Here is a 24,886-nt window from a genome sequence, read left to right on the forward strand (position 1 = left end):
CATACTCAAGAATGAAAAGACCAGCCCATCCACTTTGATCAGTTCTTCTCGTGTCAGTATTGTTGTAAATAATGTTGAGCAAACTGGATCAAAGCGGATTCAAATGTTTTTTGAGAGGATAGGAGCATAGCCCCTGTGGATTTGATAAAAGCCTGTCCTCATTGGTGTAGTATAATATGATACTGTTATGGTGTAAAACTGCAGCTGTAACCAGATTTATTTTGCACATGGTCAGGTAATTCCTTGTTCCCTCGGTCTGCTTTTTCAGTCAGACCTCTGGCCTGGCAATGAGCTTCCATCAGAGCTCTCAGGGCTTTAGCACTGTTCAGGTCAGTCCATTGCTTATATACTGTCTTGGTTCCTTGGGGGCTTTCTGGTTATTAGTGCTGGGCTGACCCTTTGTAGTCTGGCTGCAGTCACGCTTCAGACTACTCTTTCCATTTGTGCTGTACTTGATGACGGTTTTCACACAAAGTTACAAAACGCAAACAGCATTTCTGTCCATTAACAGAACAGTGTGCAAACTGGCCAAATAAATAACATTTTTGTTGCCTCTGATCAGCCCAGAGCCACTTAGAGCCCAGTGTGTGCCACTTCTTTGCGCTAATGCTGCTGCGGTGTTTCAGTCTATGTGAGCATACTGGTGTGTGTTAATGCACCCCTGGACTCATAATTAAATAACAGCTGATAAAAGTATTGTGGGTTTTGTAATTGCTCCTCATTATCTGGTAAGCGCCTCGACACACGCTTACGTGTGTGTGTGTGTGTGCAATACAAACATTGTTTGATTATGTATCACCACATGCTCTGAGGCATCACCATAAGGATGACACATTTTCCTTTACAGTCTATGCATTTACCACTCAATGTAATAACAAATGGCTAATAACAAATTATACTGTGCTAACTAGCCATTGCACATAGCTAATTGAAACCATGGTGCAGCCAGTCAAATGAAAGCTCAGGGCTCTTAGACCACCTTCTGTACAGGAGCCAGGTGCCCAGGAGTTCTGAGCTGTCAATAAATGAAGAAGCTGCCTGTAATCAAAAACTGGGAGAACCGAGAGCCCCCCTGCTCTTCTCAGGTCAGAAGAGCTGGTAGTGGGTAAATAGATGATTATGCTCTATTCATTGCACAGCAAGATGAATGAATAATAGCATCAGACATGCAGGCTGTAATTGTTGCAGTATGCATGCATGCATGTCTGGTAAGGAAAAGAGTGGCAGTCTGTGAACATCTTGCCTTTACTTTTAAGCAGCCACAAATCCACATTTTTGATTAATTTTTTCTAAATTCTATTTAAGATTTCCAGTAGAGGCTGACCAGTGAACATTTTCAAACCACTCACTCTTTCTTTAAAAAAAAATATATTAAACAAATAAATAATACATTAAGTAATTACAGATATCTCTTCCTGGCTGTCCATTGCGGCTTCAGCTGCCACAGCAGCCCAGGCTAAAGCCTGGAAATATTCAAAACAAACTCATTGAATAGTTAATCACAGTGGTCGGACTGTTAAGCTTTCCAATGTGTGTTTTCGAAAGTTTACAGGTACGCTGTTTTGCTAATACATTTGGTCCAGACTGTCTTTGTGCCTCCTCAGGAAAAGCCCTTTTGAGTCTTCTTCATCTGGATTGAGGGAGTAAACTTTTAGCGTCAGAGTTAAAGAATTAACATTATCCACTTCCACAAGCAGTCGATATTGACTAGCAGCTATGGACAGCATGTTGACCTCGACAGCCCAGAGTGTGCACAGAGACAATGGGTTATTCTATATATTCTATAGACTGGTCCATCTGAGAGCGGGGAGAGGAAGGGCTGAGTGAATCGATGGGCTGCACGCCTCTCTACAAAGAAATACAATTTTACCCATTTTAAATAGTAATAAAGAAAATCTATATGTGGTGGTCAGTGTTGATATTGTGGGGGGGGACCCACAGATAAATCAATGTAAGAGAAACACTGTAAATAAATGATAGTTGGTGTACAAATGTCACAGTGTCAAGGAAAACATGCACTAAAGCAAACCCTGGTTATGACCTAAACTCCGGCTGCTTTGTCAAGCCAAAGAGGAGGTTTTCAGGTAAAACTATTATCATTGTGTTTAATTGCCTCGTCACACATATGATGATGATGTTATATTCACTAATCTGTCGCTCTTTGAATTAATTTATGTCTGTCGATGAGATGTTTGCTAACTAAATTGGATGTGTTGCCTCTCAGTCTGCGTGGGTTTAAAACATCTGATAAGTGAAAACAAATGTCTGTGCAGAAATGTCAAACATGAGCTAATTTAGAAACAGCGTCATTACATAGTTTTAAAAGAAAAAAATTAATGCGTATAAATTATTGGCTGTAATTGGGTTTAAAGCACTCACATATTGATTTATAGAGGTTTCATTTGAAGCTCACAGTCTTCAGTTTCCGTTTGTGTATGACATCTAACCAAGTAGTGAAAGATGAGGTGTGTGTGTAGTGCATCACAGGAAACTGCAAATAATAATAATAAAGTATTTTGTTTCATATGAGTTTTGGCTGAGCAAGTTAGTAGATGCTTATGCGGGGGAATGTTGGGAGGCGTTGGAACCTGCATAGCATCTTGCATTCCTCTATTTTATGTGGACCTCCCAGGGCTCGGGAATTTCAGTCCTGTGTGGCGACCTCGGCTTGAGTCAGAGGTTTCTCCTTCCATAAGCAGGCTGATGACAGAGTTTCAAAGGTGGAGGGGGACACGGGTATGAGATGCACTGGATGTCCCAGTGCATCATTAGTTTTTCTTCTTTTTGAAAAGACCGTAAACCAAAAACATTGAAGTTATGTTTAATCATTTATTTACATAAAAACTCCACTCAATCATCGAGGCTGCCAAAGAGATAAAAGATATGACTTGTACACTGAAAGATCTACTTAATAAAGTATTACATTTCTCCATACCTCATCACATCCCACATGTTGAAATGGTACTGGACTCACAAAAACCCTTTGTCATTTACAAACATGCACTATTCAAAGAGCCTAGATGAAAAGAGCAACCCCTTGGTCATTAGAAAGCTTAAATAAATGCACATCATCTGTGAGAAATGCCAAATCTAATTATTTATTTAGACTTAATTACTAGTTCATTTTTTTAATTCTTCAAAATTGTGGAAAGCACTAAATTCAGTTGGATTCCATTTCATGATTCATCATGGGACGGGGAAAAAAACAACGTGAGCGGGTAGGTAGTTTAGTCATCTTAAAGTGTGGCGTGGGTGGTACTAGTGTATTCGTTCCACAAGCCGCAGTGCACCAATCACAGTAGTTTTCTGTGGTGAGTGTTTTCACTCATCTGATTGATCACCGTTTTAAAAGCTGTTTGAGCGTGTGAAATTTTCCAAAAATCTTTTTAAAAGCTTTGACAATATTTTAAGACCCTTGCCTAGTGTCTTGATACTAGAGTCTTCTCTTCCATCGTTCTCCACTGGTATCAGTGAAGGTTTACTATATAATGCTACCCTATCTTAGCTAGCCAGGGTAGTGTTTTACATAGACATATACTCATTCCATCACAATGCGCATATTTCCTTGTGTTTGGGAGTCCACCCACCGAACTCTGTTATATAAAGAAGGCAATAGAAAGGATCTAGATTACAGACCAATCTCCAAATGATTTTGTATAGCAAATATTCTGGAACCTTTGGTAGATAACCAACTGAAGTCCGCACCAATCTGTAATTAGAGCTAATTATTGCACACATTATTACAGCTATTACATTAATTACAAATAAAATAGTATCTGCTTTAGACAATAAGTTATGTTGTGCTGCCCTTTTATATAGATCTGTCAAAAACATATAATACAGCTGATCATTCGTTGCTCTTACAAAGGTTATGCAGTATTTGCATTTATGGAAAGGCTTGGGATTGGTTCCAGAATGATTTGTTTGAGAGACTTCCTTGAGTAATGTTGGGGAATGTCCAGTCTGAGTTCTTGCTGGTAACAAAGTGTTCCACAAGGCTCAATTAGGGTCCTGTCCACCATATATATCAATGATACTGTCTCTTCAGTGAGTAACCTGAAACTTCCTTTTAATGCATTACAAGATGCCCCTTATTAATCTAAACTGGTACTTAATGGAAATTTAAAAAAAAATGAATGCAGTTTATAAGAGACGGAGGTGTTGATGATATGCATATATCGACTGCAAATGTATCTTTCAATGAGAGAGTTTCTGAATAGAAATATTTTGGCATCTGGCTAGGTGGGTACATTTAAATACCATATAGACAATCTGCAGATGCTGTTCCGTACACTCTTAAAGCCCTAGATGCGGCCTATCCTCAGATTTATTACTGATGATAGCTACAGTATCCACCATTGTATCATAAGTGGGTTGATCTTCTCTGGCAGAGAGCGTAATTAACATTGGTATTTGTTTATCTATAAAGCCCTTGTTGGAAAGCTACGCATTATGCCAAAATACACCTGGGTTAACCAGGTTTTGATCCTGGATTTATTTTCCCGAACATCAAAAACTTTTATATTATTATATCACACATTACCATCTTACTGCTTGTATGCATGAATTCAGTGACAGGAAGTGAGCTCTTTGCACACAACTACTGTGACCCAGTTTAAAACAGAAGCGAACCAAGCAGCTTGACAATTAACAGCACTTGGGGCTTTAATGAACAGTGGCATAGCTATCAAACACTTGTGCTCTCTAGATGGGATTACATTTGCTGCAAAATCACCCTTCCCTAGAGAAATAAATCCCCTCCAAAAGATCCTCATTTCTTCTTTCCCCGTTTGCCTCTTAGCATTACCTTGCCTACCAGCACACAGGCCTTCATTTCTAACTGCTATTCCCTCCACTGCCTGAAAGATCCGCCGGCCCAGTCAGCCTAGAAATATTTCTCCACATTAATCATCAGTGTCTTGGCAAAGCCTTTTGGGATGTATTACATTTTCCCGCCGTTGCTGGCACTCCATCACAGGAAGCTAAGCCATTAGTGAGAGGTAATACCTTTAAATGTCACCAATGCTAATTGATCTTAATTGAAGAATGGATTTCTTGCACGTTTTGTTTGAAACTAAATGGTTTCCAGAACTGATGTGGGAATTTTTTGTTTGCTTAACATCCACTTTCTTTCTGCAACTCTGTTCGCCTTTCGACTCATCCAGGACAGGTCAGATTTTAATTTAATCTACAATCTGCCGCAGGTGACACCATTTAGGTAATGGCTGTTTTGGTCCATCATTCATGTTGAGGGGACTTGTATATGATGTTGGACGGTATTCTGAACATGAGTGGCCTGTTGGAGGGTGGTTGGTAATGATTCATCGCTCCAGATACGATAAAGACCATGTGGAACTGAAGGCAGTCCCTGCATTGCTATGTTTTACGGAGCCTTTGAATGAGTGTGTGTCTATGTGGACATTGGGGTTTCAGTAGTATAGGCTGATTCAGGCGTTTCCATTTGCTGGCTAAGAAAAGAATGTTTTTGGTAGAAAAGGAGTTCTATATACAAACTAACTATACACACTTCAAGGATTTCCCCCATCATGAGAGTCGGTACAAGGTGAAAACTAAACAAGCCACCACACCACCTTCATTCATTACCACTCCTACCCAGAGGATGTGCAATTTATCTCCGCTCACCTGTGGAAATGTTGATTATATTACCACAGGCTTTTCTGCTCGCAGGTGAAATGGGTAGATGGGCGCATTCAAGTAGATGGGAGCAGGGAGGGGAGGCGGGTGCCACCAACATTGATAAACGCTGTAATTACAGGAGCCGTCGTGCGCCACCTCCCCCTTGTTTATGCTGTCAAACATGCGTGTTGGATCGTATTGAAGACTTTTGTTACTTGTGTTTTCAGAAAACAAGCAGTCCTTTGAAGCTCAAGCTGGCAAGAAAAAAACTCCTTTCGTACTCTCTGTGACTTTCGGTTGAGATGTAGTATGCATTAGCCAGCAGAGGGGAACTATTTTCTTAAAATTACGAACATGCAACCATGAAGATACCTTTTGAATCCTGATTTCTGTCCCAGTCACGTGAAAGCATGTTCCTTGCATATGTAATTAAATAACCCCCTTGATGATCCTCACACTTTATTTTTTCACACACACTCCTTCTCACAGATAAGGCTCAAGGCTATACTTATTGATATGTGGGTATGCTGGTGTTTGTTGTTCAAATGTCCCCTATTGCCCAATACATCTAGACTGTATTAAACTACTTTTAAATGTCTTTGTTAAACCACTCCTTTCACCAAAAGGTGGACAGAGATGCAGAAAAAGAAAAGTAGAAGATAGGTCCAGTTTCATCTTGCATATCAGCTGCATTGTTTAATTACAAGTTGATCTTGTTCTTTAATTTCTATCAGATGTAACAGACCTGTTATTTATAAAAAATTTCACATTTTGGATTTTCTTTATGTAGCATTTCTAGAAATTCATCCTCAACAAGATGTTTAATTTGTAGCACATATTTTCTTAAATAGAAATGTGAAATTTATTTTTGATTGTTATTTGTGGGATGAGGGCATTTTGAGACGGCCTGTTATCAGTGTAGCAGCGTCCAGAGCCACACTTCTTGGGAAGGGTACTCTTTGACAGGGGCCCTGAAGCCATACCATTTTTGGCCGTGAAGACTGATTGAATATGCTGGCCAACAGTGTCTCAAGAGCAGCTTCCATCGTTCTCAGTTTAGTTGGTCTTTCTCTTTTAGAATTGTTTTGCTTAAAATCCCTTTCAGGAAAGGCGCAGTTACTGTCCCACCAACTTGAAAATGAAGTGAAAATAAACAGGAAAGCATTGGTGTTGTCCACAAGACCATCTTGGCTCGTGTTTCCAGGGAGTCCAGCAATCAGAGAAAATGAGATCAAAGCCAAGTTTGTATTTCCTATCAGGCCACAGGGGTTGGGGGGGGCTTGCTCGTGTCCATCTGCCTCTGCTCACAGAGATCCTAGCATAGCCCTGTTCCTGCCATCTCTTCCAACCCTTTGTTATCTCCCTGGCTCATGGCTGTGACTTGGCAATATGGCTTCTTCATCCTTAGCCAGTCTGTCCAGTTTCCTCCTCTCTCTGGGAAGGATGTTCATGTCAAAGTTCTCTCCCCAACACCTATCACTTTCTGATGAACCCGACCTTCGCTACTGATCACTTAAATTGTTTTATTAAAAGTTTTATCTGATGGCAGGTTATTAGGAATCCTATATCTTTTGCTTTGCACTTCACAGTGTTGTATAGATGTAAACAAAAACAATTACAAAGAGGTTAAGGAATGTACCAATGATGCCTAACATGGCCAAAATGGACTCCTCCTGCTCCTCCTTGACCTCTAGTGCCCGCACGTCCTCAAGGGTGATGACTGTGGTGCCCATGATCCTGATGCTCACCTAACCTGGCAAGGGGACACTGATCTGGAATCAAAGGAAATTATGGAGACCATGTCAGAAGGTGTCACACATGCATACAAAGCTACAATAGAACTTGGTCTGCATGGACATGCTGTTTTCAAGGCTGTGTTGCTTCTTTTGTCCTCGTCCTCCTGCTAATCTACCAGTTTTTGCACAAAAACCAGCCCCAAGCAGCTTTGCCAAATCAACTCTGGGTTCAGACAGCCCTACCAATGTAATCCCCCCACCAGAAAGAAATCATTGGCAAATCAAACAAAACAATGGCCATTCAGTGGAGCTCCTCGACAACAGCGAGCTTGATGCCAGCACTCGCTCAGCCTCATCCTTGGATTATTTACTGCTGCCATTTGCTACCCCCTCACACCTGCCCACCTCTTTTGTTTTGCCTTTAATGATTAACCACCCACCACCCCAAGTCCATGTAAGTAGTTATTCTAAGCATAATTCCCACCATCCCTACGGAGGAATCTTAGGAAAAGAGCTGGAGATGGTGTCATCTCCAAGAAACAAAAAGCAAAAAGGTAAACAGGATTATTCTTGGCTTGAGTGCATAACAATGTAACTACAATCATCTGGAACCCTGCAACTCATGGAAAATGAGTGTATAAATTCACTGAATAGCTGAAATAAGGAAATTACAGACACATAAAAAAAACAATAGTATAAAGAAAAGGTGGCTTACCCTAAGGCTTCTAAGGTGTAAGACATCATCATCCGGCATGCTTTTTGGATCCTCACTGGAAAACCATGAGGAGAGATACTGGCTCTGTAGCCACAGTCCCAGTGGCTGTGAGCGACAGACAAAGTGACGGAGAGAGGAATAGAAGGCAGCAGTGCCACAGCGGCTTTGCTGTGCTCAGCGACGCTTCCAGTGAAAGCTTTCCTTGTGTCACTTCTCCAGTCTTTAGCGCCACCTGTCACATACAGCAACCCCCTGCCCGCTCCCCCCCCCCCAAGATTCCTTTAGATTAAGTTTGCCCTCACAAGTCTTTCCTGTCAGGTTTTTGTCGGCAGGTTAGCGCTGCTGCTAAAGCGCTAGCATCCTCTTTTCAGGGGGTGAGGAGAACGCCCCTCCCCATTTGCCCCCTTCCACCTCCCCATCTTTCCTCTCATCCTCCCTGTATGCTCCCTCTCTTGAGTTCCCTGTCACTGTTTTGCCCAAACTCCTACACACGACTCCTCCACCTCCCTCCCCACCTTATCAGTAAAGCTACACACCCCCTTGTTCTGTAGCCTCCCTTGCTTCAGACTCTTCTGAGGAACAGAAGTGGCTTTCAAAAAATCCTCTTGCTTATCACTGAAGCCCCCTTCCCAACACTGTGCATGATTATATCTGTAGGATCAGCCGATAGTGTCTCAATGACACTCAGCCGCCGCTGAGCTAAAAGAACAGGCAAGTCCCTGAATTAGTCGAGTCTGGCATGTGATATTTCAGAAGATGAGGAAAAGCTGTAAAATCCCATTTAGCTGGCGTCTGTAGAGAGGCAGAGGTGCCCGACAGTTGTTATGGCATTATGGATCTGCATCTACCGCCAGAGACAGCATTACGGTAGGTCTCCAACACCAGTTAGTCACCATCGGAGGACTGTGCATTGCATAACCAAGCAGAATGATGTTGAGAGAGGGAGGACGGATCCTGATGGCTGTGGCAATGAAGGAGCATGAGAATGAAAGAGAGGAGGAGGAGGAGGAGGAGGAGGAGGGAGGGGGAAATGACATTGCTCACACTAACTGTTGTCTCCTCCTCTCCCGCTGCTTTAGAGGCTGGCTGAGCACACACACATGCACACACCCGTATAGCTACCACCTAAACAACACAAAAGAAAAAAGAAACAAATCCATGAAGGAGGTGAATTCAGCCACGCTGCGCTCTGAGTTCAGTCGAGCCCATCATCAGCTGCTGTTATTCTGGCAGACCTGTGGAGAGGGGAGGAGGAGGGGGCAACAATAGGAGGCAGCAGGGAAATAAAGGATGGTCGAGGCTGGCTGGAGGACAAAGACGGAGGCAGCGGAAAGATGTGGGGGTTTGTGTACACAGATATTTATCTTTAAAGAGTGACTTCTGAAATAAAGACGCCATGCCTGCTGAGCCGTCTATGCTCTTCTTTTGCCGTCTAACTTCCCCCCACACTTCCCCATGCTTTTTTTTTTATTTCTTAATTCTAAATCTTTGTGCTATACCCTTTGCTTGTGAAATCTACTTCACTATCTCCGCAGCACCAAGTTGAGTTACTTATGGTTAGTTTCTCTCAGCTCCGTGATGAATTGTTGAGGTTAATAAATGTGGAAAACTGCATTCCCTTCCAGTTTACGCACTTACGCATAGGTCAGTGCAGTTGGACTGCACTTCTTAATGTATGTCAACAAGCTTCTTCTCCAGTCAGCTCATTTCTTCTTGCATTATGACTCACCCTCACTCCCTCCCTCTCCTTCTCCCTTCGTTCATCCTGTTTGTTATTTTTCAGATGGGCTGCAAATGTGCCCCTTAAGCCAAAAACACAGGACAATACATCGTACGTACAATTTTAGTTAGACGTTAACAGGGCCACACCTGTTGGCATCACAACTGTTTTGATATTGATGAAATGAAACTGTTTGTTCATGTTTGATTTGATGAAGCCTTCAGTGACCTTTATTTCAGATTCTACATGTCTTATTGTCACAGCAATGAATCACTCACAAAGGACATAGCAGGATTTATCTTCTGTAAGAGTTACAGGTACACTGATTAAAAATCACTATGTCTATCTCAGTGCTCCCATGCCTTTAGCGTTTATATGTGCGACTCCACTGAAACTTCCTCTAGGTCACGACATGTTAGTTATGGGTGCTAACCAGGTGAAGAAAAGATAGGTCTTTAGCTGCTAGATTTTATTGCTATTGCCCTTTTTTTTAGACTGGCCGTCACGTTAAACTTAATACCTGTCAACGTGTAGGGGCCTCATAAGCCGAGAGATGTTCAGATCAAACGTATACAGGGCAGCACCTGGGTTGATTCATCACGCCACCTTAATAAACTGTACTTCCCTTTAAAACACAAAGCCTTGCAGTTCTACCAATATAAACCATTTTAAAATCTCCACAGCCTTCATCTGAACAATGTTTGCCCTGCAATGGGGATATAACTGTCAAAGTTCATAGACAGAACAGTATTTTTTTTGCTAGTCACAATTATTAGCTTAAGTCTATGGCATTTTACACTGCATAGTAATGTAAATGTAAGTTGGTATCAACTCAAGTAGCATTCACCCATTCCAGGGGCCTGACTTCACCTGTCTCCATCCGCCCTCGTGGATAGAAGAGAGGAGAGAAACTAGCACGACTGTAAATCACAGCAAAACGAAGTGAAGACTCAAAACAATTGTACATAAAAGGTAAATAACATAAATTAGACACTGAGGTGGAGACAGTATCAACCAACGCTACTAACTACCTAGAATATGTGTGATAATCATCGTTTTTCAGTGCTTGTACTTTTACTTGTAGGGCTAGTATACTTTCGAGTTAACTAATATATTTCCAATTGAGTGAGATTTCTGTTATTTTACCAGTGCTTTACAGTGATTAAGCTAACTTATGGATGGGCTGCTTCACTGTGGTGAATTATGCTAGTTAGCTAGCTTAATACCCGTCCTGTTTATAAACGATCTGTTTATAGTCAACTCAAATGACAAGGTTGACGGATAAAATAGAACGGTTTCCCACACATTGTGTCCAATTTTTCTGGGTCACAGTAAGCAGTTTCAAAGAGTGAACTAGATTTTTAGTTTCTTTAGAGCTTGAGTTTTCCTGCTTATTCTAACCCACTTAAAACGTCTGCACAGAGTATGTCAACCAAAAACTAACTAACTTGAGTAGTTTGGTTTTTAAAGGGATTCTTTGTCCACAAAAATGCAGCCACTCTTTCTTCTGTCTTTTGAAATGGCACAGAGCTTCAGGCCTTCTGGTTGTTCCACATAGTCTTGCTTTGATGCACATTATCTACAGTGTCCACTGAAGCAGACTGTTGGCAGAGATATGTCAGTCTTACTATTTCAGCTACTCTTCCCTCACTTGCTTATTTACATATCTAACATACATGGGGCAACATCAGTATTCATTTGGTCTCATGTTTCTGGCCACCTAAGTCCAATATTTACTTAGATCCTTTTATCTCTGGCCTAAGAAGCCACTAAGAAAAATATCTGGCATTATAGCTGCTAGATATAATGCTTTCTTCACCAGCTAGTTGCTAGCTTTCTCTGCTGTTTGCTGCTGGGCAGGTAGGGTATTCTGTACCTTATCTGTACACTTGTTTAAAACTCGATCCTGACCGGTACTGAGACAGATTTTGGATTTTGATTTGAATTTGGTTATTAAAAATCAGGACTAAGTAAGCTGAGCGGGACATTTTATAGTTGAACAAGACTAAAATGTGTTCAGTCAATGTGTTTGAAATCACATCTACTCACGTATTTCTGTAGACTTTGTATGCAATCATGCCGACTCTGAAATTAGCTTCTGTCTGAACACACAACAAGAGTCCTGTGAGACTGTACTTAGGTACAGCATGTGTTAAGCTTATTGCTAACATCAGCATACTAACATGCTCTTAATAACATGTTAAAATGCTAATGTTTGGCAGGTAAAATGATTATTCATGTATACCATCTTAGTTAATTGTGTTAGTATGCTAACATTAGCTAAGTAGGTATTTGTTCAAAAACCAAAGTTTCAGACAAAGTAAAATTTGAAGGTGCCAGATGAAGTCAGGTGATCACCAAGGTTTCTGAAATTATTCCCATGGGGAAGTGAATGTCTGTCTCCAAATGTCATGGCAATCCAACAGTTGTGGGGGCATTTTGCTCAAAACCAACAATATGGACCTCAATGGTGGTGCTAGAGGAAAAGTCAGGATCACACAATCATTAGGATCTATCCTTTGAGAACCATAAATGGCTATATAAAATTTCATGGTAATCCATACGACAATCCATCAAGTACTTTAGTCTGGACCAAAGAACACTGTGGGGCTCCCCACAAGACAGGATTGAAGCAACTCCCAATTGTTGTTTTAACGATGTGTGAGCAGACATTGAGTAGGCCACTTCACTCAATTTGCAAAAAACTATCAAAAACACCTTGTCTGTGCAGTCACTGCTTCATGCATGCATGTGTGTACATGTGCTCTTCAGTCGGAATGTGGAATGAACATGGACGCTACTACAAAGATGTGTTGGATTAGCATTAGTTAACTCTACATGGACAGCAAATTTACCATTAAAACCATACATGTTAGCAAAATATGTATATGCACAAATCAAAAGTTTCTTACCATCAACCATGTTGTCTGTGTTTCTGCGTGTATGACGTCAACAACTCGGCAACTGTAAAAAAAAATAAATAAAAAAAAAAAAAAATTACTTACTTAATAATATTTCTTAATGGCAATCAAAACAAAAAGGCTGTGAAAACTGTCAATATATGGTCTTCTTTTATTATATTTGTATACTGTTCTGTATACTTTTACTTTATGTCCCATGTACACTTTATTTATTTACATTACAGTACATTTATTCATTTAGCTGACACTTTTGTATTTACCTCTTTTTGCAATAAAGCTTAAAGGAGGAAAAAAATTCAGATTATTCAGTCACCGCTCACCCCTAACTACGGTGGCCTCTTCTTTCTTTTTCTCCAAATAAGAGGACCCGCAGTGTTTGTAGATAGAAATGGCTCGTTCTAAGCTAATAAACACATAACGATTCATTATGTAAGGTCTTTATACACCACTGAAAACATAGTTATGGATATTATATTGCATTTCTGTCAATAGATCCTCAGATATATTACACACTGAACCTTTAACTGGAGCAAGCTAATACAATATTAAACTTTTACAAACACATTTTTGAAAGATGCCAAATATTGTGTAATAATTATCGACAAAATCCCAGAAAAAAAATCCAGATTTCATTTTCTGTCAATATTGCTCACCCCTACTCCGATCTCAACCCCACACCACCTTGAGACGGAACCAAAATGGTTCAACGCCTTGTAATAGCTCATGCATCTTTTTTCTTTAACGTCTTCTTTAGTTTCCTTAAATGATTGCAGCAGTGTATTAGGAAACACTGAGATGCTTTATGAACACATTCTCATCGCTCACCCACGCACAATTGCAGCACCAGCCAATTAAGGGCAATTATCAAGTGTGCTCATTTTACACTAGCAAGCCTCAATGTTTTGCCGCTAGCCTCATTAGAAATAGGCGATGGTCCCAGGAGCTGAGTTATGAGCTGCTTTGAAATGACTAGTGGTGTTCCACTGAAGAAAAGCTTAATCTGAGCAGAGGTATTTTACATTGCATCCATTTTATAGGTTCAAGGGCTGCACAATAAATTAAAAAATTTATATGCAATTATTTACAGATACAGATATTACGATTTGCGAAATGATTCATAGTTAGAGGGAATGACCATTTTTGAATCGCGGTTTTCATTTTCACTGATAAAACATTAAAATCACAATGATGTGACGTTTCTTGGTTGTCTGTACCAAACAAACTTGTTTTCTCACATCTGGAGAACAAGATTTGTAGGCAGCACTTTTACCTTCATCAAAGAATTGCAATTTGCTATTTGGATATTGCAGTTGGCCTTATTGCGATTTTGATAAAATCTCGATTAATTGTGCAGCCCTAATAGGCAATGTGGGTTATTGAAACATTTTTGGCAGCAGGGATCCTGTCCCCCTAAACTGATTCTCTGCTATTAGCTGTGATTGTCTCTCTAATCTAAATATCAGTTCAAATATAGATATGAATGTGTTTTTTATATCCCAGGTTTTCTTACTTCTTAGCCCTGATGTGGCACTACCTCATTAATTAACAGCACACAGGTGTCTATTTCTAAACCAGTTCCCTGTCTATGTGGATGTGCCCTCCCCCATCTTATACCCCAGCAAAATACCAAACGTCTGTCTTTAAGCTGTAACTACAGTGCTCTTCCCTTCTTCACAAGGGACAAGGGGCAGAATAGGCGCTACATTGGATGAACAGTAAGACAGGAGTTGTGAGGAGAGAACAGGGGGTTAATTAGAATTTCTCTGTTTGACATTTGATAGCAATGCAGAATTTCTGTGGTTGATTATTAGTGCTGTTTCTAGGTTTGAACTATTTGACCATGCAGTACCAAGATGAGATGTTGTTGTCCTTCTACAGCTGAGCAGTCTCAAAGGATATAAACTTTATTAGACAGTACACAGTAAAGATACATAACATCCATGTCATGATTTGCTCATAACAGGGGGTAAAACTAACTTATGGGTTTGCTTACAAAATCCCTTTACTGCTGTGTCCACATATCTATATATTTTTTGTTTATTATGGAACAGAAAAGGGTGAATATTTTGTGTGTAATCTGTTAGCACCTTCTAGGCTATCAAAATTAAAATATGTCAAACAATGCTTGTTCATACTATGCTTTAGTCACCAAACATTTATGGCTATTCTACCTTCATCAGGCTCAAGTAAATAGGTCAGAAACTACTTGCCAGGCTGCCATTATAGTATACCTGATACTTTAGCATGTACTGTATAAGCCTTAATCACAAATATTTAAGCAATAGCTCACCACAGGCTGTGGTATACGCTTATTATATCACAGTTAAGGGGTGTTGTTCAGCTACTATGAACCAATCAAATTGCTTGACTTGAGCTACCCGTTTTATATAAATAAATAGTACTAATCTAGCCTTTGATGTATGTTGCTTAGCAACCGTCATGTGCTATGTAGCGTACTGGCAGCCTGGTGCGACTACTTCTTGTATTCATAAAGAAATATCTGTTAATTGGAGTTAGCCTACTTTCTTTTTGCCATACTTGGTAACCATTTTATAAAAGCAATAGCCGAGACCTCAATGAAGCTCAGATTATAACGCTCATAAATATCACTCACTATACGCTCATTATATCACTACTATGAACCAACAGATTGCTTGATTTGACCTACCCGTATTATAATATTATATAATATTATTGTATTTAATACAACACAGTTGGTGCCAGTTCCAGCAGCATCAACTGATTTGCCAGACTGGACTCAAACCTCAGTACTACACTGCCATCACTCAGCTGTCACCCACATGCTAAGAGGAAAGGACAGACAGACAGGCTGGCCTGGCATTCCTTAGAGACCCTGTTCCCCCTGGATGTGTGTTGGTGAACAACAGGAGCAGTAATTCCACTGTGTAACATTCATAATTCCAACCTTCTAGAATTTCCACAAGTTCACCTCCATAAACTGACAAATATCTGAGGTTCCCATTGCTTCTGGTGGTGTTAGTGTGTCATTTCCATTTGTGTCTTATCTTTTGCTTTTCATGCTTCCAGAGGAAGACCTACTGTTTAGATAAATGTTGTCTAGAAAAGATTAAAATTAATTCAAGAAATCAATATGCTTGACATTGGTGTTTGTTTTGACTTTTGTACTTATTTGGTCAAAAGTGATTATTCAAAAGAAGACCTTTACATTTTATTTATCTTTCTGCAATGTTGGCATCTCTTGCATTGGTTTTCTCCTGCGGGCGTGAATTTTGGGTACCAACGACAATGTTGGTACTGTAATTTGGTACTGTATGGGTGAGCGCTAATTTGTGAGATCATTTCAGTTCCAGTGGCAAAGCAATTCTCTCATGCTCCATAGAAAATCAGTAAGGGAGAAGTTGACCTCAGTGGGTCTTATGGTTTACCTAGTGCTCCGTATCTCCATAGGTGTTCGGCTGGGTTGAGATCTAATGACATTAGGCAAGTCTTAAGCAAAGGATTCACTTAATGTTCATGCTCATCAAACAAGGGCGTATAATTTAGTAGGGACATGTACCTACCAATATCCAGAGACTACTGAATTGTCCCTAGGAATAATTTTGATCCAAAAATTAAAATATACCCACTGTTGTCAGTAAGCGTTTAGTCGATGTATTTGATACAACCGGTAACCAGCTCTTGTTCTCTACTACGAGTCCAATGTGTAAGATTATGTCCTCCTCTCATATGCCTCACAGTGGTTTGATCCACTGCCAAGCTTTTTTGTTATGCCGAATATCAGAATCAGAAATACTTTATTGATCCCCAAGGGGAAATTCTTTTGTCACAGTTGCACTTGTCAAAGGTAGATAGATAAAGAGTATATAAATATAATAGTATAAATATGAAAAATAAAGACAAATATAAAGGTGTGTGGGTATGCACGATATTTACATTATTAAGAGTTAGGGGAAAGTGAGAAATATCCAGCTGTCTGTTATGTTGTAGGCTAATGTATTCCCCTGCATGCTGCTCAGAGTAATCTCAGTCAGCGTCTCTCCCTCTCCTCTCCTAGGTAGGAGTGAGAGTGGGTTACTATGGTTATGGGGATGCTCTGTGTCTGTCACTCTGAAACTTCGCGACAACACAGACGGAGAACAGGGTGCGGTGGAAGATATATGCAGCAGTGACATAAATTATTCTCACTTGTCACCAAACCATTCAGTTACCCCTTGTATGGAACCATCTGCATTTGCTTTTTCTACACTCATTTATTCATGTTTTTCCTATAAACTGCCACCCATCTGTATATACATCTGTGTAATTAAATTGTTATATGTTTTAATGTCTGCAACCTTGTTAATTGTGCTGCAGCTCTTGGAAAAGAGATTTTTAATCTCAATGAGTTAAATAAAGGCAATTTGGGTGTGTGTGTTTGAAATGCAACTTCCTGTCACAGTATTTTTGCTGAGCACACAGGTGAGTCTACAGTGACCACCAGGGAGACATTAGAATCCAACATTAGTGCCTTTATTGCAAGCTACCCTTACATATGCCACGCTAACTCATTGCAAGCGCTCCCATTCAGATCTAGGCGCCCCCATTAACTATTAATCAGCCTGAGCATCCAACCCGGTTACATGCAGCACCCAGGTCTGTACGGCCCCCAGAAGGCCCTAAATCACAGACACTGGAGGCTCGCTATTCGTAACAATGAGTGCAGGTCAGCACTACCAAGATAGTCATAACTGGGATGGATGTCCAGCCTCTCTGGGCTGCTGCTTGTCCTGAAGCTGAGAGGAGAACAGGCTCTGATATTTCTCCTTATGCTTTCCTTACTTGTTTTTTGAATTTTATGAGAATGTTATTTACAAGACAGGGAAAGTCAGTGCAAATGATTTTTTTTTATATTTCTTTTAAATTTTTTAGTAGTAGAGAGTTGTTGAAGTGCAGTGGGATACAAAACTGCATTTGATGAAAGTTTAATTGAATCACCAGATGTACTCTTGGATTTTAACTTGACTGTTTGATACATGCCTCATTTGACAAACTTGTATTGTTTATCCCAAGAGAGTTCAACTTAAAAAGCCCCGATGTTGATCAGATACATTGTTCTCACCCTTAGTGTCATCAATTCATAGTGCAAAGCAAGCGTCCTTCCTGCCCCTGGGTTTGAGCTTTAAACTTACTTCATTGGATCAAGTTTTGTGTACCACCACCAAGTTGAACTTGAATGATTAGTCAGAAAGAGGGGACTAAAACAACATTCGAAAGTGCACATAAGGACTTTCGCAATGAAGTAATTTCCCCGTGGTGATTTGTTGTGGCTCAGCCACAATGTATGTGGTATTGCCATTTTTGTTTTGTTTTGGGCCATTTTGCGTAGTAAATGTGTCTGTGGATCCCACCTCACTGCACAGCGACCCGCTAACAGCAGCTTTGTGGTCTGAGCAAGCTAGCTGCTGTGTGCTAGTCAAAGTTACACAGCTTTGCCGAGCAAAATCATTCCTATAGTTTGAGCATGTTTTTTTCGCGCTTAACGTTAGCTATATCGTTACCTTCAGGGCATTTACATACCGCAGCAACACACACACTGGTGCAGAGAAGAATGGGCTTCCATTCAACTTTAACAATTAACAACTGTGCTGAGGTAACGTTGTAACTAAAGTTCCACAGAAAGCAACATGAAAAACAGCTGCAGGCATCCAACACACTACGCTTGTTACTTAGTGAGCTTCAAATGAGACCATTCAGTTTCTCTTGACTGTCTCAGTATTTCAAAATTAGTCCAACAACACCAAGTTAGCGAACCTACAAAATAAACAGTAAAACAACGTAGAACACGGCAACACTTAAAGCTTCCAAGTCTGAAGTCAGGTCCTGTACAGCCCATAGCAATCCATCCTTGAACCGTTACAGTGCTCGATACGCTTGTGGAATTTTTGAAGCCCTAATTTATTAGTTTAACAGGCACTTAAGTGTAAAGCAAGAAGTGTGAACATTGTGGTTGTTGCGGTCGACAGCCCTAGTGCACATTTTAGTGGTGTTAAGGTGTTACAATTTATCTTGTGTGGAAGATGGAGGACTATACCAAAGTTCTTGCAGTCAATCGTATAGTTCTTGAGAGATTTCACTGGAATCTAAAATTGTCATCCAACTACAGGCACTAAATGAAAAGTCAGGGGATGACCAAAGTCATTTTGATACATTGTCTGGGAACCATAAATGGCAGTACAAAAATGAGTGCCAGTCCATCCTCTAGTATGAAGTAGACACATTTACAATCTTGAGGCACTAGATCACCAATGGTCATTCGGTATTATCCTCTGGTGGCTATGAATGTCTGTACCAAATATTATGGCAATCCATACAGAGAGATTTCACTCAAAAACAAATATGTCAAGCTCATCGTGGCGTTTAATGAAAACTTTGAACTACCAAAGTCATTAGGATTCATCCACTGGGGGGACCATGAATGGCTGATGGACCAACATTGCCAGCGATAACTACACTGCTAGCGTAAAAACAAATGTGCAGAGTGCAAATATTAAATGATAAACAACAATTTTGAGGTGATCATTTTAAAGAGGTCATATTCTGCTTTGTGACTTTTTCCCTCTCCTTTATAATACCACCTCTTTAAGATAAACATTTGTTACATTTAAAGAGCAAATTCATTAGTTTATATACTTTGAATAGTTTTGTGTAGTATAAATTTCACTACAGCAGAAGTTTTCCAATGTCTGAAAAATAGGGAAAAAAGTAAAAAGGGAGAATAAAGGCTGTGCGATTGTCCATCTAGCCTTGTTCAATACCCATTTGTTGACCTGTATCTAAAAAGTGTTTGTTGAAGTGCTGCCCCTTCCTTTTTATTATTTCCTCTTTTTGTAGAGGGTTGGTATTTATTAAGCACAGTGTAGGGGAAATCGTTGACATTGACACAGAGCAGGAGGAGGAATTCTATTGAGTTACACACATGCTCACAGTAATTACATAGATGGAATTACATATCTGGAAAGGATTGGGATTCCATGCTAGGTGTCATCCAGAGACACTGGTTAAAGGATCTGAAACCAGATTAAAGCCCTGGGAGGTCAGTGTTGGGCAGATACTGGGGGAAGGACAGTAGGTAGTTGTGAATTTTAATATAAATGTAAAACAGTCGGGGAGCCACAAACGACACTGACACTTAGAGGCACATGATGCACAAGTACCTCCACATGCTTACTTCACTGTCTCAACAGACCCTTGGATTTGATTGAAGTGCTGCTTGATGCCACTGACAAACGATTTCTAAAAAAAAAAAAACACCACTATGTCTTGGATAGCATTTGTTTTTTCTGATTTTGTTTTGCAAATGACACAAGCCAGCCTGTTTCTAAACCCTGTCCTCTTTCTTATAGTAACTTGGTATCATCAGGCTTTGTAAGGATTACTCCAAGGACTAAAATGATGACGATACACAAGGGTCTAGGGATGGTAAATGTATATCGTAAAACTTCATTTAATAGCAAATCCCAAGCAGCTGCCTACTCCATTTACTGGCCTGGTGTGGGAACACATTTTGACAAATAAACGCAGGTCTCCATTAAACGCCTGGTCTAGTTTTTATAGAAGTTCTTTGGATGTATAAAACCTCTTAAACCCCGCCGGGTCGCCCGCTTTAGCTGCTTCTAAGCTGCTTAGATCGTTAATAGAAATATTAATGTTTAAAGGGATGATCAATATGTCAGTGTGGACATGCTGCACATCGTTAGATCGGTTAGATTCTCCACAATTCAATCGTTCAGTTCATTTAACGGAAACGAGCCAAAGTTAATTAATGTAGATTTACCGGTGTAACTGGCATGGTGTAAGAGATGAGAAAACAAAGGGCCGGCTCCTGTTACCTCTGAAGCGCTCGTTAAGTCCGAATGTGTCCGTTCCTTGATGATGTATTTTCCTTTAGTCTGTAAGGGTCCACCGGTCAAAAGAATCAAAGCAGCTTTTCATGAAAAATGAATCCAAGTCATAATTCCTGTCATGTGAAGTCCGTCGCTCTCTGTCTGCTAACTTCTGCCACACTTCTCTCATCCTGCACCCTGTTGTTGGGTATGTTTGTTTTCGTTACGTTGCTGCCTACAAAATAAAAGTGCATAAGCCGTCTGTCGGAGCGGGATCAAATGAATGACGCGTATTTGATATTATTTGATCGTTTTTATGCAAGTAATATTTATACTGTTTTCATAGTTGGTTCAGTTTTTTGCAAAAGGAATTAAAGGCCTGTCCCAAATATAGGCAGGGTCAATTCAGTGATTATAGCAAATAAAAGCCCGGGCTATTATTCACAGTTTTACGGTACGTTTATATGTATTTATGGGATAGTCAACCCATCACTTTTTTGATAGACTAGGGCTGAAGGATTAATCGTTTTAAAATGGAACTTGCAGCGGGCGTTCAGCCTGCCCCACATTGTTGACGTGTTGTTAATTTGTCTTTTTGTGTGCTTCAACTGCAGATAACAGCTCTCTGTGAGCCCGGTCCGTTCCGTTCTGTGCAGGCTATATATCTCACATGGAGCATTTCAGAATCAGAGCATTTTGCTGACTTGTTCTAATTTTGTTAATTTGTTAGGCTGTCCTTGATTTTTGTGCTTCTACCATGGTTAAGTAGGCTGCATAGTTAGATTGTTGTTGTTTTTTTTGTCTGTTTTAATATTTGGTCAGAATTCAAGACATTTCTTTATTTGCTTAGTAAACTTTCCCTGCAACATCAGCAAGTAGAATTGTCACTGTGAGCATGTTAGAATTTAGATCAAATAACCGCTTTGAGCCTATACAACCTCACACAGCATGGTTGCAGACTCTTAGTCTTGTTCTTCAGATATATACAACTCAGTTCCCATTTATTATTTAGAAATTATTACCCTTTTTTCTTACGTTACATATCCCTAAAGATTTCCCTATTCTCTATTAAAATACATTGGGGTTTTTTATTGTGCTGTCATCTTCATTTCTAAGTGGACATTTCTGAAACACTTCTTTCTGGACTTCACCTGGCAACCAGTGTAGCCACCACTGGGAAGTGCTTTTCCTTGGATATTCTGTTAAAGTCCTGTTTTTTTCTTTTTCGTTAATGCACTGTGTAGTTAACATTACTCATACTGACTACCCACTTCTTAATTTGCATCCAAAGAACCTCACTATTGCTGCCACTTGCTGTATAATATTAGCTAGTAAATATCCATCCAACACCAGAAGTTGATAACAACAAATAATGATAATATGTTTATCATCTTTCAAGAGCAGACGTCACCAAGTGCTTCACAAAAAACAACAGAAAAGCAAATAAGAGACCGAACTACGGACATTAAAAGCAGGCAACCAACTAAAAACAAAAGGCAAAACAAATTAAACAAAATCAAGTCTGTCTGTCAAGTCTGGGATCGCTGTTACACGCTTTTTAATGGACTGACAAAGTACAGGGAATACAGGCTCAGATTTTGATCCATTAATCTGGGACAATATCCACACTTTTTATACCTGGTTACCAAATGATTTGCATAAATATGCACCCTTTTCCAGCGGTCTCGGTGCAGTTGTTTGTCCACACCAGTGTTCAATTGACAGTTTTCACAGCAGCCCAAACTAACCGCACTAACCCAGCAAACATACCAGGGTTTGTTTGATAGACCCAAAAAGGTTTGGTGTGAAAGCATTCTTACTCACGGCTTCCTCCTACATTATGGCTGTGGCCCATTTTGGGAAGAGACCAACCTACACCCTGGAGGTGCTTTTCACGCTTCAGGGGTGCCCTTAGCTTGTCATCTGTCTTTTTATCCATTGCTAGTAATCTGATCATTTTCAGTATCACCTTTCACAAGGTTGCTACCTCCAGTACCATTTATCTATTACGATTCAACAACACTGGCTTGCTCCACAATCACTATAATCTCAAAGCAATCTGCAGTTTTTCTTCCCTCATCGTTGAAAGCTGAACGCCTTAAGACAAACACTTTTGTAATGTTTTCATGAGCTTGGTTATGGAATTATTTCTTAATACAGAATACAAAGTTGGTTTTAGTTGTGTTGTTGTTGGCAATGGTAGAACACAGCATTCTCATTCAACACTGAATCAGAGATGTTTGAGATCTTATTGGATTGTGGTTTTAAAATCCCTTACTGGGTCTTCTGTTCGGTCTCTCTTCCAGTTTGTATTTTCAGTATTGTTTTAAGAATTTCAAAGTTCTAAGATGTTCAGAAAAAAAAACACTTCCTTTTCTTCCTCTATCTTTTGAGCATCTAACACTGGATCATTCTTGTCCCTTTGCAGTTCTGGATATGGCACGCCATGTGCCCCTATATCGGGCACTACTGGAGCTACTGAGGGCCATTTCCACCTGCACGGCCCTAGTTCCTCTGCTGCTGCCTCTCTCCGGAGACCCAGGGCAGGACGAGGAGGAAGAGGATGAAGAACATTCTGAGGGACAGACCTCTGTTGGGATGCTGCTGGCCAAGATGAAGACCTGCGTGGACACATACACCAATCGCCTTAGGTGAGATTTAGAAAATCCATATAGCTTAATGGTGGTCAATTTATTTTCTCTCTTATTTAAATCTTAAATATAGAACCCAAATGTTACACTGTACTTAAGGCTGGGCAATAAAACAATAATGATACAGTTGTTCTACCTCAGATTTGTGTAGTGATCCACTGTTTGGCATCAAGTGTTTGTTCTGACCATAGAGAATAGTTTAAAACCACAATTAACTAAAAAAATCTGGTTTCTTCAACTTTCACTCAGGAGCAAACATCAGCCTTTAAACTTTAATGAAATAATGATTTGACATTTATCCTGATAATTATTTAATAATTAGTTATCAATTTTTTTTATTGTGATAACATTTTTGACCATATCGCCCAGCCCTAATAGTACTTAAAGGTGTATAGTCAAACATACATATAATAATCTTTTGAGCTAGAACTGACTTCATACATTAGGAGTTATGTCTAATTTAATACTTTGATCTAGCCATGAACTCACTTACAGACCTCATTCACTCTTCTCTTCTCTGCAATACTGCTGAACTGGGAATTTTTACATCTATAGCCCTGTTCAAACTTGGCATTAAAATGCACCTGGGTGATGTGAATGTACCCCAAGAGGCATTGAGGACGCATTGAGATTCAGTCACTAAGCTGCTTCTGGAGATGGCCAGGGAAACATGTACAGTGTTTTATTATGGCAGGAAAATGCTTTAGTCTCTCCAGAGAAATCCACAGTGTTCAGATGAGTGAGTTCATGGCCCTCACTGACTGATCCTGTTAGCTCTTTGACAACACATACATACACGCATACACACTGTACACATACATGTCAAAGTCAGGGTTTTCATGCCTTCTTAAGTCTTCAAAGGTCTTAAAATTAAATTAAGATGGTTTTCAGTGGTGTATAAAGACCTTCCATAATAATAATGAGCCATTTCCCTCTACAAACACCGCGGGTCCCCTTACATGGAAGTTGCCATGTTTCTTCTAGTTAAACTTAATTAAAAATTGTATTTCTAATTTTACTTTACTTTTACTTATAGGTAGTTTGACAGCCCTATCTATTGAGCCTTGATGTAAAATTTACATTTCAAGTTAGATGTGTTTGACAGAAGAACAGCTCTGCATTTCCTTTCCTTCAGTGGTGTCTGACACTACTTAATGCCCTTTATCAACCCTGATCCTGTTGCAGACTAGCTCAGGGCATCGCTAGTTAATACATGTAATGAGTCAATATAGTATATGATAACGCATTACCAATCTCTGGAACACAAGGGCATTCTCCTGATGTGTTTTGATGATATTAGGCTTGTTCAGAGCATGAAATGCCTGCAGATATCACATCCCAGGTTTATAGCACGCGCACACACACACACACAGGAACACTGAGGCGTAGAAAACCTTGAACACACACTTGTACTTGATCTCACATGCTGAAGCTTTAATGGAAGATTGCCTGAGGGCAAATGGCCAGTCAGGGAGACTGATCATGTGGGATTGTCTCAGCCAGTCTAGAACCTTCAATGTGTAATATAATCCCCAAAGAGTGCTACAGTGTCCTTTGGAAACTTAAAGGGAAAACAGTTTACCTTTTTAAATAATCCAAGTAAAATCCAAGTTATCAAACAGCACCCAGTATTATATTATGGCTGAATATATTTATGTGTGT

General features: G+C 40.0%; 1 protein-coding gene across 9 annotated transcripts in view; it reads left to right on the top strand.

Moving 5' to 3' along the window:
* The window catches only part of birc6 (baculoviral IAP repeat containing 6), a 135,927-nt gene that overhangs the window by 89,477 nt on the left and 21,564 nt on the right, over positions 1-24,886 (top strand). For all 9 annotated transcript variants that reach the window (XM_038737598.1, XM_038737605.1, XM_038737601.1 and 6 more), the window contains one exon: positions 23,002-23,224. In XM_038737598.1, the coding sequence (XP_038593526.1) occupies positions 23,002-23,224 (223 nt within the window). The remainder of the gene's footprint in view (positions 1-23,001; positions 23,225-24,886) is intronic.

The sequence above is a fragment of the Micropterus salmoides genome, unplaced genomic scaffold, assembly GCF_014851395.1.
Source record: "Micropterus salmoides isolate LMB-PRFRI ecotype aquatic unplaced genomic scaffold, ASM1485139v1 Ms_hic_scaffold_22, whole genome shotgun sequence".
Lineage (NCBI taxonomy): Eukaryota > Metazoa > Chordata > Actinopteri > Centrarchiformes > Centrarchidae > Micropterus > Micropterus salmoides.